The 14,850-nt window shown below is 37.3% G+C and overlaps 1 protein-coding gene across 3 annotated transcripts in view; it reads right to left on the minus strand.

The window, feature by feature from the left end:
* The window catches only part of LOC124172222 (zinc finger protein 271-like), a 31,083-nt gene that overhangs the window by 15,336 nt on the left and 897 nt on the right, over positions 1-14,850 (minus strand). Inside the window, exons 3-7 of one of the 3 annotated variants that reach the window (XM_046551641.1) lie at positions 8,919-9,089; positions 6,882-7,001; positions 4,667-4,798; positions 2,261-2,386; positions 648-743 (exon numbers count right to left, since the gene is read on the minus strand). In XM_046551641.1, the coding sequence (XP_046407597.1) occupies positions 702-743; positions 2,261-2,386; positions 4,667-4,798; positions 6,882-7,001; positions 8,919-9,089 (591 nt within the window). In that variant the 3' untranslated portion in view covers positions 648-701. Of the gene's footprint in view, positions 1-647; positions 744-2,260; positions 2,387-4,666; positions 4,799-6,881; positions 7,002-8,918; positions 9,090-14,850 lie in introns of those variants that run through there. The other 2 variants (XM_046551639.1, XM_046551640.1) reach the window with 2 other exon arrangements.

Genomic DNA, 14,850 nt, shown 5'->3' on the forward strand with positions numbered 1-14,850 from the left:
AATGGTCCTCAATATATAGAATATAAAATCTGGTTAGCAGGAATTTTAATCATCTAATAACCTAGGAGCTGATGAAACAAGTAAAAGGACTTCAGTGGTTGATACCCTTTGAGGGACCTAGAAGTATTCAAAAAAAGGCAAACAGAAGGGGGAAAGAAGCCTTCCTTCTCTTTTTCTTGGTTTACCAACATAAGGCCCTGTGCAAAACCCCCGTCAACATAAGGCCTGGCAACAAAATCCCCTGCTGACGATATGCCCAATGACAAAATCCCCAGGTGACAAAATAAACAATGACTTTTCACTTTTCTTGGGCTGAATCATGCTTTTACATCTTTTACCATGTTTCTATTGACAAAAACATCACTTTTTGTGAATTATTTTTCTGAAACCTTACCAAACCTGAATGGGCTGAAGCATCCTTTCTATTTTTAAAACAATTAGGAAAACAATTCAGTAAATAATTGAAGTTGATATTTCATTACAAATTTAAATATTATTAACAAAATACATTAATAGACAACTCAAATTTAAGAAATTATAATGTTTTTAATTTTTGTCAACTTATTTGTAAAGTTTTTCAAAACTTTACATTTGTAGCAACACCTCGTAAGTTGCTGCGGGGATTTTGTCATGGTGATTTTGTCCTGGGCCTTTTGTTGCTGGGAATTTTGTGAACTTACACCTTTCCCTCGACTTATCTCTCATCCTCGGGGGATCTTCTCCTGAGGATGCTTTTCAAAACGCTGGAAGAAAAGGACGAAATTACCAGACAGGAAGCACAAGAAGTCTTTCTTCGATTGCCAAATCCTGAAAATGACACACTACAGATGTAAAGAAGTGTGACATTTGGACATCTGTCAGAAGTCCAGAGGACATCAAATGGCTGTCAGCTGATACATCCAATAGATGTCCAATGGACATCATTTCAGTGGCTGGGAACCACAAAAGACTAAACCATAGGCTGGTCATAATTTTTCACAATTGAGAAAAGTTATGTTTTCCTTATCTCAAAACGGTCCAAATGAGGTTTATATTCACATACTAAAATTTGGTAAATTTAAAATTACAGGAGACTATGCCATAGGGGCAATTAGTAATGAGGAACTACAATTGAGCTTTTTGGAAAAAAAGCACTATCCTTGCCAAAAAAATGAAAGTGGAATCCTAAAATGCCATAATTTCTGTTTGTTTTGACCTATCCCTAATCGTTTCAGAGATATCCACTGTCACAATGTGAGCCTCCCTTGGAGTGCTACCTCAAACTGCGGCACTGCTTACTTGGCCAGTAGTAACTTCCACTCAGCCCCCTCCCTGCCCTTAGCAAAGTCTTTGCCCTCACAGGCAACTTAGCATTCACATGCTAAAGACTTGAACACGCTGTTCCTCTTGTTCCATGATTAATATTGGTGAAGCTTATAATATAATTTTTAAGCTTTCCAACACCATCCTACATGCTGGGTACCGACCCTTTAACCTAACATAAAAAGGAACAAACAGCTTATTTTGAGATAAGAACACTTATTTCAGTTAATTGTAACTTTGAATCAAATGGGTGACTAATAATACAGTGTAGAAGAAACAATTTTCTATCATTTACAATGTTTAACTCTTTAGCTGTGAGAGCGTCAAAATTTTTTCACCAATGTGTGCGAGACACGAGTGGGCAAGATATTTTTCTGTCGACCCCAGGTCTGGCTAGCAGGTAGTGGACCTGCAAGGACTGCCCACACTACCCCCTGACGACAGACTATAAATATAATATGTCCTTGGTAAATACATAGTGATGGAGGAGCCACCACTGATAGAATAAGGAAGAGAGACCAATGCTTTGAAAAGAGTTTCCCCGGCTAATAGACAACAGCAAGATAAATACATTCCTAGGAAATGAAAGGATTTGTTGGAATTGTTTTCATGTCGAATGCGCTGCGGAGAGCAGGGAGCTCTCTCTCTCTCAGAGAAGGGATAATATGCGTAGCGCTCCCCGTGGTGAGGGTACCCAGTCCTTGAAAGACACCTTTGTGCTCTCTGCCATTAGATTGGGACGAGTTCTAGCAACTGCGGAAAGGACGGCAATAGAATCTTAAGGAAAGGCTGCCAGTGTTAAGAAAATCTGGTCAAACGTTGAAAAATGCTTTTCCCACACTCACTATGCGGACTGTTTAAAAACCTTCCCACAGCTTAAGGGTTAATTATTTAGATTTATCACAAAGTATCTCCTTGATCAATTAATTTAATTGGATTACAGGAATTTCATATATACCTCGACATTATCCTTGAGAGATGGTTCCTTCTTGGCCCCAATCAGGTTCCACTTGAGGTTTGTCACCATGGCTCCTGAGCTCTCGACTTCCATCTCCTTACCATGGGAAGCAGTAGAGGATTGGGCCTGCAAGAGAATCTGCAAGCATCATTACCGATTCAGTGCGGAGCATGTCAATTGACGTGGTCCCATCTAAGCCGAGATATGGAGCACATCAATTGATGTGCTCTGCTGGTCGTGGCGGGCGCCCTTTCACTGCTTCCATACAGGACTAATATCCACTTGCATCTTCCATTTGCGTGTATGGCCTTTAGCAAGCTTTCCTCTTTCGAAGAATGTGTGGCGTTTGAATAAAGCAGTATTTGACGGAAGTTATGGAGCGGAAACCTCCCTCTATTTTTCTTTCTTGTTTAAATGGCTGATTTGATGACTTTAATGAAAATCAGGCCCATATTGAATGTGTTAATTATTGAAATACAGAAATATATAAATACTTTTGAGAATTTGTCATTGGAATAAAATTAAAGTTTGCTTTTTATGGATATATTCTTCACACTACCCTGCAAGCTGCCTCAAGGAAATCCATAAATGAATGAACACTTTTATTATGATTCAGGCAGAACCTGTGATAGATAATGAACACAAGACACATGTCTTGCTCCAACAAAATATTCATCAAATAAATAGCATTTTGACAAAAATATAACAACAGCGTTACAAAGAGTCATTGTTCAGCTTTCACGATTATTTATGACCATTGCAAGGCTTAACAAGCTGTACACTTTCAGACAAAAACTGTGACATATTCAATACATAATAACAAAAAATATAGTTTCTACCAAAGATCATTATGGACACAATTTGTGTAAATTAATTTATAGAAAGTTTTGATAGCATCGTAAAATGATGATGATAAACTAACCTTAGCCCTGGACATGAAATAAGAGTAAAGCCTTTCCTTAAATGATTGAAGTGATTAAGTTGTTTTAATACATAGCGGTAGGGAGTTCTAGAATCTGGATGCTGTTAGCTGAACCGAAAGTTAGGAATTTTAATCATTTAAAATTAGGTTTTTTGAATTTACCACTTTACTAATTACCTAATACCTCTTATTTGTATTGCAAAATCCTGGCAAAAGCCATACGATGATTCTCTGAGCATTAGTTTACGGAGTTTTAAAACTCCAGATATAACCTCACTCATAATAAAAACTTGTGAGTGGGTTACACTATGCAGGAGATTCCAGAGCCCATAGGTAATGAAATAGATTTATGAAATGTAAAAATGGTCTAAAACGGAGAACTTTAGTTTATTGCGGGTTATAATTCAGTTAAATAACATCAAACGCTTTGGTTAGTAAAATAACTTGGGCAGTTGAGATATAACGGAAGGACATTCTGAGTTAACGAAAAAGAGAAATCCGTAGGTTAACTCCTCATTAGACAAGAGTTATATAATTTCAAAGGGGAAATGTGAAGATTTCTTTTACTTTAGATGCACAGTTAATAAATGGTGCAACCTAGAGATGTAGTTACATCCACTGACTGAATACAAATTCTGTAATGTCTGTTTCAGTAAAACACCATCAGTTCGACTGAAAATAACTGAATCCTTAAAAATTTATTTGCTCAAAAGGTATCAGACAGTGCTTTCAAGTGTATGATATAAACATGGTGGGAATGCAATACATCTGTGATAAATTATAAATAACAAACGATAATTTACACATTTAAATATATAGCTCCACTGTCGACCACAGTTTCAACACTCTTAGTCTCTTTATTGGTCTCATATCCTTACATTGAGACAAATTATGCAGCATTGAGATTAGCTATCAGTGATGCATGATGGGAGGAAGAAACGGTCAATATAATAGAATGGAAACAGAGCGTTCTACAAAAAAGAAGAATAAACTCACAGCTGAGAATAGAAATCCAGAAGTAAAGAATCGATGCACCACACAATACATATGGAGCATTTTCATAAACGACAGCAAGGCCTCAAAATTGACAGCTGCAGAAAAGTCAAGAAGGAAGCTTTCAGAATGCATTGCTCCTGAAGATTTTTTAAAAATAAAAGGGGTCGACAGAGTAAGTACCAAGGAAGAGCAGAGAATAGTAGGAGATAAGAGAATTGTTCGAAAAATGATGACCAGATAAGGACGATCAGAAAAAGAAAAGGACACGTGTGCTGTAAGAGGGGAAAGTAATGCCTCTGAATGTGTTTCATGCATCAGATTATCAAGGGTGTAAAAGAGAAGACTGTATAAATGGAAAGAAAAAGAGATAGCAGAGAGCAATGGAGGGCTATATAAAACCAATTTTAGGATTGCAGACTTATGATGGCAATAAAGTTCAGATGCAGTTCACGTTCAACTTAAAATAAATAGTTCATAAATAGTATTACCTGATCGGAGGATGCTTCATTCACCGGTTTGCTTGAGGTGCCATCAGTAAAATCATTGTGCACACATCCACCTTCATTATCACTGATCTGATCTTCTTTAAAAGGAGAGGACCTGTATGTTCCAAAATCACCCTAATGGAAAGAGAAACACTCATTCACAAACATTTTAATCAATTGTTACAAGCAGTGGTGTTACTATGGGGGTATGAGGGGGATAGATCTCCCCATAGCCTCAGAGAAATAAAAGAAAATATTGAAAACTACAGTCTAGTTTTGACATATAATAACTGCATCTGCTTAAAGTTAAATTTTAAGTGCCAAAATTGTATAAAATGTATACCCAGGCATATTCAAAAATTTCGCGGGATCCCCATTGCCTAGGGGGGTTCTCAGACCCCTTCATCCCCCCAAAGCATATTCCTAGTTACACCACTGGTTACAAGAAACAAAATTGATCACGCTCAAAACTTGAATTACAGGATTTCAGTAGAATTAAATAATCCCTCGTGAACAATTCTGGCCCCTCTGTAGAAAACAATAACTTAACGAACAAGATTTGGCTGATGAAGTTATTCTTCCTTCTCATTTAACTGAAAAACTTGAACCTGATAAGTGGAACTTATATCGTTATTATATATACACAAGGAAAAGGAGAAGAAACAAAATCCCATTAGAATAGAAAGGGAAGTTATGCTATCTATTTGTTATAATGGCAATTGTAAATTGGGCACAATTAGTCTTTCTTTATGATGTTTTGAATACAAAAGTGTAAAAGTGATTTTGTGCATGTTATTTTATGATTAAGTGTGTTTCTATACCCTAAGGTAACACGAAATAAAAAAAATAGCAGGTGAGTAGTGTTACAAGCTTAACATTCCTTCTGTTGGATGGGACATTAAGCCGTGGTCCCCTTGGCGCATTTTGTTAAGAGCAGGCTAATGCCGACGCTGGGTTTCTCTCCACCCTTCCTCACCTATCTATCCCACATAGCACAAATGACCTAAGCTGTAGGTCGCCTCCTCCAAATATCAATCCGCAATGAACAAAGATTATTAATTAATAGCCAGCCGTCCGAAGATTGATATGTCGTAGCTCTTCACTCACCTCTACTGTCAGCAATAGGGTGGTTTCCTATTATTTTTTAATTGCCTGATTCGAAAGATTATAACTCCATGAGTATACAGTTCACCCTCTTGGATTTTTGAACAACGATATCTATTTTTCGCGATTAATATAAAAGTGAAAATTTTCAAGGGTGCGAAAACACAATGGCTAAGTATGAATGCTGGAAAAAGCCTGCGAGACATCATTCTGGTTCCAGCTGTCGCCGTGTGAGGTGACCTTGGGGAAAGGCTTTGAGTGCTGATAGGACGCAGGATGCTAGTAGGTAGCAGAGTACCCTTGTAGCAGGTAGTGCTTGGCTTAAATAAGGATATTAATACCCTATCAAACGAAGGAAACTTTCCAACCATAGACAATTTTAATACGTGATTATTAAGACATGTTTCCCTGAGCTCTGTGCCTCACACATGCATTAGTAATCTCAGAAGATGTAAAACTCCTGACTACTTAGATGTATAGAAACTAGGTCCCTGTGACTTCACGTCGATTGGCATCACATGGGCACCAATCTCGCCTTTTCCAAATGCGGTTGAAATTGACCCTTGCCCTTCCTCTATACTGGGATTTCTAAAACCAAATAATTTGTATATCATGAATACAATAATGGTGGGTAACGAATCGCAATCATGCCTTACAATTTCTTTGATGAAGGAAACTGCCCATCACTCATATTAATCCACTGTTTTACATTCCATTTCACCGATTCTATACATCTCATTAGAGGCTTTCAACTTTTCTTAAGATCCATAAATTACTCACATGATCTGTCACAAATTTAATTTGATGTTTCCACCTTCGAATCCCAAGGAGAAGATGCGTCCGCAAGGTCTGCAAATTTGAGACTAGTCCCATCTACATGCTCGATTAAATTACAAATGAGACATGAATTTCGACAAGTAGGGTACGATTTGGGGTCAGTAAGTGGGGAATTGATTTGTACCTCTCAAAAATGTCTCGAAATATAAGATGTTCGTGTTAAATCAAGTGAGGGAAAATTTTTTGAGTTCCTGCTGAAAGGTGTTGGGAATATTCCACAACAGAATGAATTTGTATATTAGCATAACTGTGCTAAAATAGGCAAGAGAGCACTTACCAAATCATCAGTGGCCAATGGGTCTGGGGCATTATCCAAATTTTCAGCTGGATCTGGGGTGTAAATCGCAGCATAATTCCCTTCACCAAGTTGGTCTTTGTTCTCCGCTTTCATATTAAACTTAAAGAGAAAAATAGATGTCACCCATTAAAAGCAAAATAATAATAACAAAGCATATATCCAATAATAATTAGGGATGGTCGGATCGGATACCTTAGATCCAAATATCCACGGATATTGCCCTTCATTGGATACATCAGATCCAAAGTCGTGGAAGACATCGGATCTGGATCCGAAATTTTGAATAGTAGCTTCAGTGAACACCATGCCCCAACAAGGGTGGAAAGAGTTCAGATTCTATCTTCGAATGCGCTGTCGCATGGGATTCTTGTCCTACTCATGAACCATTTTGTTTGAAAGCTCTCGCAGATGTAACGTAAGAGAATTTCAGCTGTGAAAAATAGAAAAGGCAAAATATGACTGGCACATAGTGTGACTCTTCCCAAGATATTGAACAATTACTGGGGGAATCTCAGCGTCATGAATTTGAAAATGCATTTCGATCCAAACATATCCGATCTGAAAAATCCAGCTCCAAAAATCAAGGATAAGATCCGAATCGGGATCCAAGAAAAACCTTGATCCATCCATCCCCAACAATAAAATTAACAATAACAATAATAATAATCTTTTGTAAGAGTAAAGATAATAATGGAACCTGGTGATAAGCTTAATGCTTAGCAGGACCTTTTAAATGCAAAAATAATGTAGTCTTCATTCAAATGTAAATATTTAGAGAACTTAAATGTTTTATTGGAAGATATACTAAACTGAATTGAATTATATAATGACAATATCATATTTTTCAGATAATATTTTATATTTTGTAACATTTCTAAAAATTTTGTAATATGCTATTCAATGTGACTACTTATTTGAATGGATATTAACGAATGGTTAATATTTTATAGGTATGGAACTATTGTTTGAAAAACTTTTTAACTATCAAATGTATTATTTAAACAATTTTTATCATTGTAATAAATAAATAAATTATAATAAAAAAATTATATTAATAATAATAATGATAATATTGATAATAATAACCCCTATAATAATAAAAACTCGTTTGCTTGAAACCACTCAAGTAGGCCTATATACTCATGAGATTCCTTCCATTCACAGATCAAACTGCTGAATATTAACATTCAACTACTGCAATATTTAACCATCCTCTCACTTATTTATTATTTCTTATAGAAATTTATTGCCAATGCCTTTTCCTTCTTCACTCACATTTACAAGATCATGAAAAATGAAAATTAAAAAGATTTCCAAATGAAATTAGATTTTCATAATTGGGACATACAGTGTAGTCCTAGAGGTGTCTATTCATGATCTAAAGAGTCACTTTTGCATTGCTTCCAATAATGGCAAGGAAAGTTCTTCAACTGAGTCCACAAAATACCCGACTTGAGTGTTTCCACTTGCCACTTCGTAGCACCACTCTTCAAGCCTTGTTCTGGGACAACTAGGAAGTTAGCACACGCAATGAACATACGCTAACAACCTAGGCGGGGACACAAGTAAGGATCTCAAATATTGAAAGCAAGAGCATCAATGCATTTACAAATTCATTAGTTAACAAAATATAAAAGCATTTGCATAGATTTACCGTCTGACTGAGGAAGGTATCGGTAGATGTCGCAAGGTCTGCAGGCAAATTCTTTCAAGAAAAGCTATTGAGCACAAAGAAAAAGATGTACTTATTGCTCACTCTCATCCAGTATTAAGCACACATATTTCATGCTGCAGAAGCAACGGTTTTGACATATATTGCATTAAAATTCTCAAAAAAAAAAAGAAGTGTACTACTTTTCCTGTGAGCTGAAGAACAGAAATCCAGAAACCCTTTGGTCCCAAGCTTTCTGGATTTGAGGTCCTCAACTGTATTTACAGCAGGGACTGACATTCAACCGAGGAATTTGTACAACTGAAGGTCTTTCAACTCCATACGTTTATGAGAATAAAACTTACCAACATATTGTCCAAGGGTGGTTCACACTCTGGCACAGGAATATATATTTCAGTCACTTGAACTGAGCATGGGATCGGTGACGTATCTTCTGATGCATCTCGAATACAGTCCTTTGTCTCCGAAGAAGATCCTGGCTCATCTTTAGCTGCACCCTCTGCTTTGATACTCTGCTGAGAAAGTTACACTATTAAACAAATGAACTCCATTTAAATTAACAAGTAAGGGAGGCTCCTAATCTTAATTAAACAGGGGGTTTAACATCTTAGGCCCATTTCTCATGGATGCAGACGGTCCGCCCTACGCATTCAGATAAGGTTCTGTCCATCCACGTGGCCACTTTGCCCCCGGATCATCCACTCGTGTACAGGGCACAAAGACAGGTTTGTGCTTACATATGAACGCGGACGGCTGATGCGGACCAAGCAGATTTCTTAATGGAAATAGAGCGAGCTTCGTAACAACAGCTCGAGCGCCTTACCTTATCTTTTCAACTCATATCGTGTGAGTGAACATGCAAAAATAATTGAAAAACTTTCATCTTAATGAAGTTCAGTAAATGTGGTCATGAAAGCGGCTTTTAATTTTCTTTGTGCCACAACAGGGTGCACCCAAAACCTCCTTAGAGGGGGACTTTTCTTCTGTTTTTTCTAACATGGTTCACAGCAATTTTGCTTGGAAATAACTTGGAAATACGGTGTTCTTTTACCTAGGCAAGCTGCACCAGCTGATATTACTCCGGATGTGGACACATGGGCTACGTGCACTCCACACACATAGTGCGGACCATCTGCATCCATGTGAAAAAGGCCTTAACTATGCTATTGTCAAAATGGAGTGGTGCCTGAATGTCTGTAATTACGTCACTCAAAAACTAATGACCAAACTACTATGAAATTTGGCAGGAATATCATTGGTACACTGAATTCACTTGCAGGCTATATTACATAATCCTTAGAGCCATGGAAAGGCCTTCAAGTGACAAAAAGCATATTAGGCGTGGAAGAAAGAAACCAGAATTTCCGTATAGATGGTGTGCGCTATCAGTTTAAAACTTGTGAAATCACTTATGCGATGCCATCATCTCCCAGGCAACTGACAAAGTTTGTCAACATAGGTAGATTCGGGGCGGGCCCATGCTCCCCTATATAAACACTTGAAAAATAGACAAGGCTTTTAATAGAGTTATGATTACGTTCATTTAATTTTAACAAGGAGAAATCGTGAGAGCGATGTTCAGGATCTGAATTCCTACATCACTTTCTCAAATTTTCCAGGTAGTGTAGAAAAAATGTCACCGCTTTCTTCTGCATGTGCCCACGTTTGAGAGATAAAGGTTTGAAAGATGAAAAAGATCATGTAAAGATTTTGCTCACCATTACACTCCTTGAGTAACAAACTCAACTGCTAAGAAAATTAAAGAGTTTCACAGTTAACGGCTAAAAAGGGGATTACAAAATTGAAGAAAAAGCTATAATTGTAGAGTAAAGTGAATAAATTTACCAAAAAGGACGGTAGACAGAACTTCAGCCATAAAATTAATTAAATTTTGATGAAAAACATTTCATTCAGTGATACAAATTTGTCGTTACCCATCTAAAATTTGAATGCTGATGTACCTTTAATAAAAATTTCTTGTTCATTTCCATATTAAAATTTTTGCTTTTATGTAAAATTCACCTATTGATGTAAATAAATTAAGACATAAAAGTGCCCCTCTCGGCCCCAAGCTGGGGCAGAGTAGGGCACTGAAAGGAACATCGGACTCACGATTTTTTTATCAGGATCTTTGCTAATACATTAGTGATTACTTTAAACTGAACAATGAGTCTGTATTTACATGGCCTTTCCCTGTGGATGCTGACAATGAAAAATGGTACAAGCGAGATGCTTTAGTTTAAACTTTATTTTTTTGCAGCTGAAATACTTCATGCAGTGAATATTTAATGGTAATCGTGGGATCATTATGGACCACTCAGCTGTAGAAAAAAAACAATGCCTTTTCATCTAACAGGGATGAAGTTATGGATGAAAATAAAAATCACCGTGTGTTGCACGTTGCGGCACTTAAGGGGTCACACCCAAATTTCAATTGCTCATATTTCATTACCAATTGACAATTGGTGGTTAAAATTGTACGCAATTTCCAAATTTACCAGAATGCAGGGCCATGGCAAGTTTCATGAAAACCCGAGCCGGTGGGTGTCATGGCCTGGTTGATTTGAAATGGAATGTCACTAAGGGTAAAGTAGCATTTCTAGGATTGCCACGAACCATGACCTTTTCCACACGCTTCCCCTTAATCAGATCCTTTTATTTCTTGCTCTGTGGGGGTTCCCTATTAAGTAAAATAATTATCAGAATAGGTGAAACGTCTTATTTATAGTGAAAATATTTTAAAATATGAGAAATCTCCATTCTCTGATTCAGAATGGGATATAAATTGGCACGTCTTAATTTTTGAGAAAGTAGCAACAAAAATATTTGTAAATGGTATTCTTCCTTATTTTAACTCTTCAATGACCAATATTTATAGTTTAAAAGACTGACTAGCAATTTTCAATCATCGCTTACCTAATGAAAAGCTATCAGACAGCTTAATGGCTGTTAAAAATAGAAGAAATACTATCTTTTCCCTCATACTCCCGCATCAAATTTTCGAGTCGCCCCTAGCAACTAGGGTTCCCGCATCACTTTTACCTGTTTTAAATTTTATTGCCCTTCTAAAATAATATTATGGACTACCTTATCCTAAATAAATTTCATTGTATCCTAAAATATACAATACACAAAAAGTTTCATTTATTCAGCAATATTTTAGCCAACAGCGATTTTTGGCCACCTTTTTTCAATTTCAGGCCACAGTGCGACTGTTATAGAATGTGTCCAATGCAACTAGCCAAAAAAACTTCTGAATCTAGGAAAATAGTACAACTGCTATGCTTCTAATTTTTTTAATGGATATATGAAGTCATTGTACATGCATGAAACAAAAAATTAAAGGCAAACTCTTCTGGCAAACATTTATAGGAGCGATTCAAAATTATGAACACTCACTTTTTTAATATCTAGTAGATATCTATCTAGAATATGTCTATCCTATGAAAGTGCAGCTGTTGCTTAGCCTTATAAAATGCCGACAATTTAGATACTGAGAGTAATTTAAAGCAATAATACATACCAGACAAAAAATTTTCTGTGACAAAATGGTAAGCATTGACAATTTATTCTTATATAATTAACCCTTTCACACTCAACATTAAGTGAAGCTGTCTTGGGATCTTCATACGCATAAGACCCAACGTCGACTATAGGTGTCGTGATTTTTTCATCAAAAACGACCGGACGCTGGCTCTAGCAGATACATGGGGAAGGGCTTTAATAATTTATAAAATTATTTGCTTGAAAATATATTTTCATTTTAGTTACATATCTCATACTGAGTAATATCAATTTTAATGGGTTTGAAAAAAAATTTGTTGAAAACTTTCATTTATATCCAGTCCTGCTTTTCCGTAAAGACTTTTACAATTTCTGCTTCTAGGGGGGGCAGCTGCCCCCTTCCGCTCCCTGCTGGGCATGCTCATAGGAAGCGTAGTAACCGCTTGTCGGATGCATTTGGGCCCAGCCCGAGACCAAACTTAGTGGGACCTTAGGGCCACTCCTCGGCAATAGGGTGGTTTCCTATTATTTTTTTATTACCTTAATCGAAAGATTATTACTCCTGGAGTACGTATTTCATGCTTTTAGATTTTTAAATGACGATATCTATTTTTCTCTATTAAATGAAAAGTGAAAATTTTCAAGCACGCAAAAACGCGACGCGTAAGTATGAATTCCGGGAAATCTCTCCGTGTGACGTATTTCTGGTTCCCGCTGCCGCCCTGTGAGGTGACCTTGAGGCGAGGCTTAGCGCTGATATGACGCAGGCTGCTAGGGGGTAGCTGAGTACCCTGCTGGCTGGTAGCGCTTGGCTTATATAAGGATTATTTTTACCTTATCAAATGAAGAAAACTTTCCGACCTTAGCCAGTTTTAATAAGTGAATATTAAGACATGTTTCCCTGAGCTCTGTGCCTCATGCATGCATTGGTAACCTCAGACAATGAATAACTCCTATCTTCTCGTATAGAAACTAGGTCCCTGCGACGTCACGTGGAGTAGCATCGCAAGGACGGCAATCTGGCCCTTTTCAAATGAGGATAAAAATGGGCCATTGCCATTCGTCTAAACCGGTATTTCTAAAGTGAAATAATTTGTATATTATGAATACAGTAATGCTGGGTAACGAATCGCAATCGATGCCTTTAGTTTTCTTTGATGAAGGAAGCTACCCTATTGTTCTACTGCTTCTAGGGGGGAGGGAAGCTGCCGCCTTCTGCTCCCTGCTGGGTATGCCCATAGAAAGTGTAGTAACCGCTTAGGTAGTATTGTCCAATGCATTTGGGCCCGGCCCGAGACCCAGCTTAGTGGGAACTTAAAGCCACTCCTCAGCAATTAAACCGGACCCCCCCACTCATTCATTACCATCCTCAATGCAGCAATTCATTGCCGACTGAATAAATTGTCAATGGTTTTTGCAATGATTTATTTTGTAGAATTAGGTATGCTAAAATTTTGTTTGAAAATTGCTTATGCACAGAACAAAACCAAGAATTCATTTCAAAGAATTAAAAAATTGTAGTATGCAACAAAATATATCAATGAAAAAAACCAATGACAATATTACCACTTTGCAACGGATTCCTCCAGTGAGGATGATTATAAATGAGTGGGAGGGTTGGGCTTAATTGCTGAGGAGTGGGTCTCAAAGCCTGCTTACACAATACATCAATACGTACGGGTTAACGCCCACATGTATGACTGCAAGAATGAACGCCAAAATGCACCGTGTAGCCACCCCACTTGTGCAAATGCATGCACAGAAAAAAGAACCTGTTCTTATTTGGTTCATGCATTCATACCTGCACTGCCCAGGTCCACCAAAATCATTCATGCAAACATACATTTACTTGTATGTGTTAATGTACCGCGTAACCAGGCCTTCAAGCCGGCCTGAATGCCTCCGACAATTACTACCTCGACAGTCACCTCCCTTCACATGCGTCAGCCACAGTCGACATCCAGTTGTTAGCGATAAAAAATCCGGCGTCCAGCACGAAAGAAGTAAACTTGATCACTTTTGCATTTGTTGTACCCTCATTGATCCATATAAAATGCCTTGAAAATGGACATTAAATTTCTGAAACGTCAGCTACTATGTTTAAATTACAAATGACTTAAAACTTCTGAGATCATTGTTCAAGATAAACAAGAGGTCCAGATCAAAAGATATGTTATAATATGTTTAGGTGCACTTCAGTCCATGCTTGACAACTGATAAACAAACTCATCTCCAGGTCGGTCACAGTTCATTATTTGCCAGCCAATAGTAAATGTTTGTTCAATTTTATATGCTGCGGTGACCAAATAGAATATTTTAAAAGGAAGTGTGGTATATACGTAATGGCCTAGTGGGTATATTGCTTACATCACTTGATCAATGGTGAACTTGGATGCCTCACTTTACCAGAAAGATTGTTTAGTACACACGAAATTGTACCAGAAGACACCACGTCTTCAGTCATTGCCGCTAAAACGCCTACTGCATCATAACAAGAACCTTGCCAAGGCTTCACTGATTGCGATAATTACAGATTGTAGGAAATTGGACGTTTTTTTAAGTGCTCCGTCGACAATGTAAGAGGGCCTTTCATGTCCCCTAATGTTGTTGATTAACAAAAGGTACGACCAAATTAACTTTGGATCACTTATAGAAGTGTCTTTATAGTTTATGTTGGATTTAGTGGCCTTATGAAGTCATACAACATTATGCCTCCGCACTAGGGTCAATTATTTCAATATTGAATCAATCGTTTCAAATTCATTTTATATA

The sequence above is a fragment of the Ischnura elegans genome (genome assembly GCF_921293095.1).
Source record: "Ischnura elegans chromosome 13 unlocalized genomic scaffold, ioIscEleg1.1 SUPER_13_unloc_1, whole genome shotgun sequence".
Taxonomy (NCBI): Eukaryota; Metazoa; Arthropoda; class Insecta; order Odonata; family Coenagrionidae; genus Ischnura; species Ischnura elegans.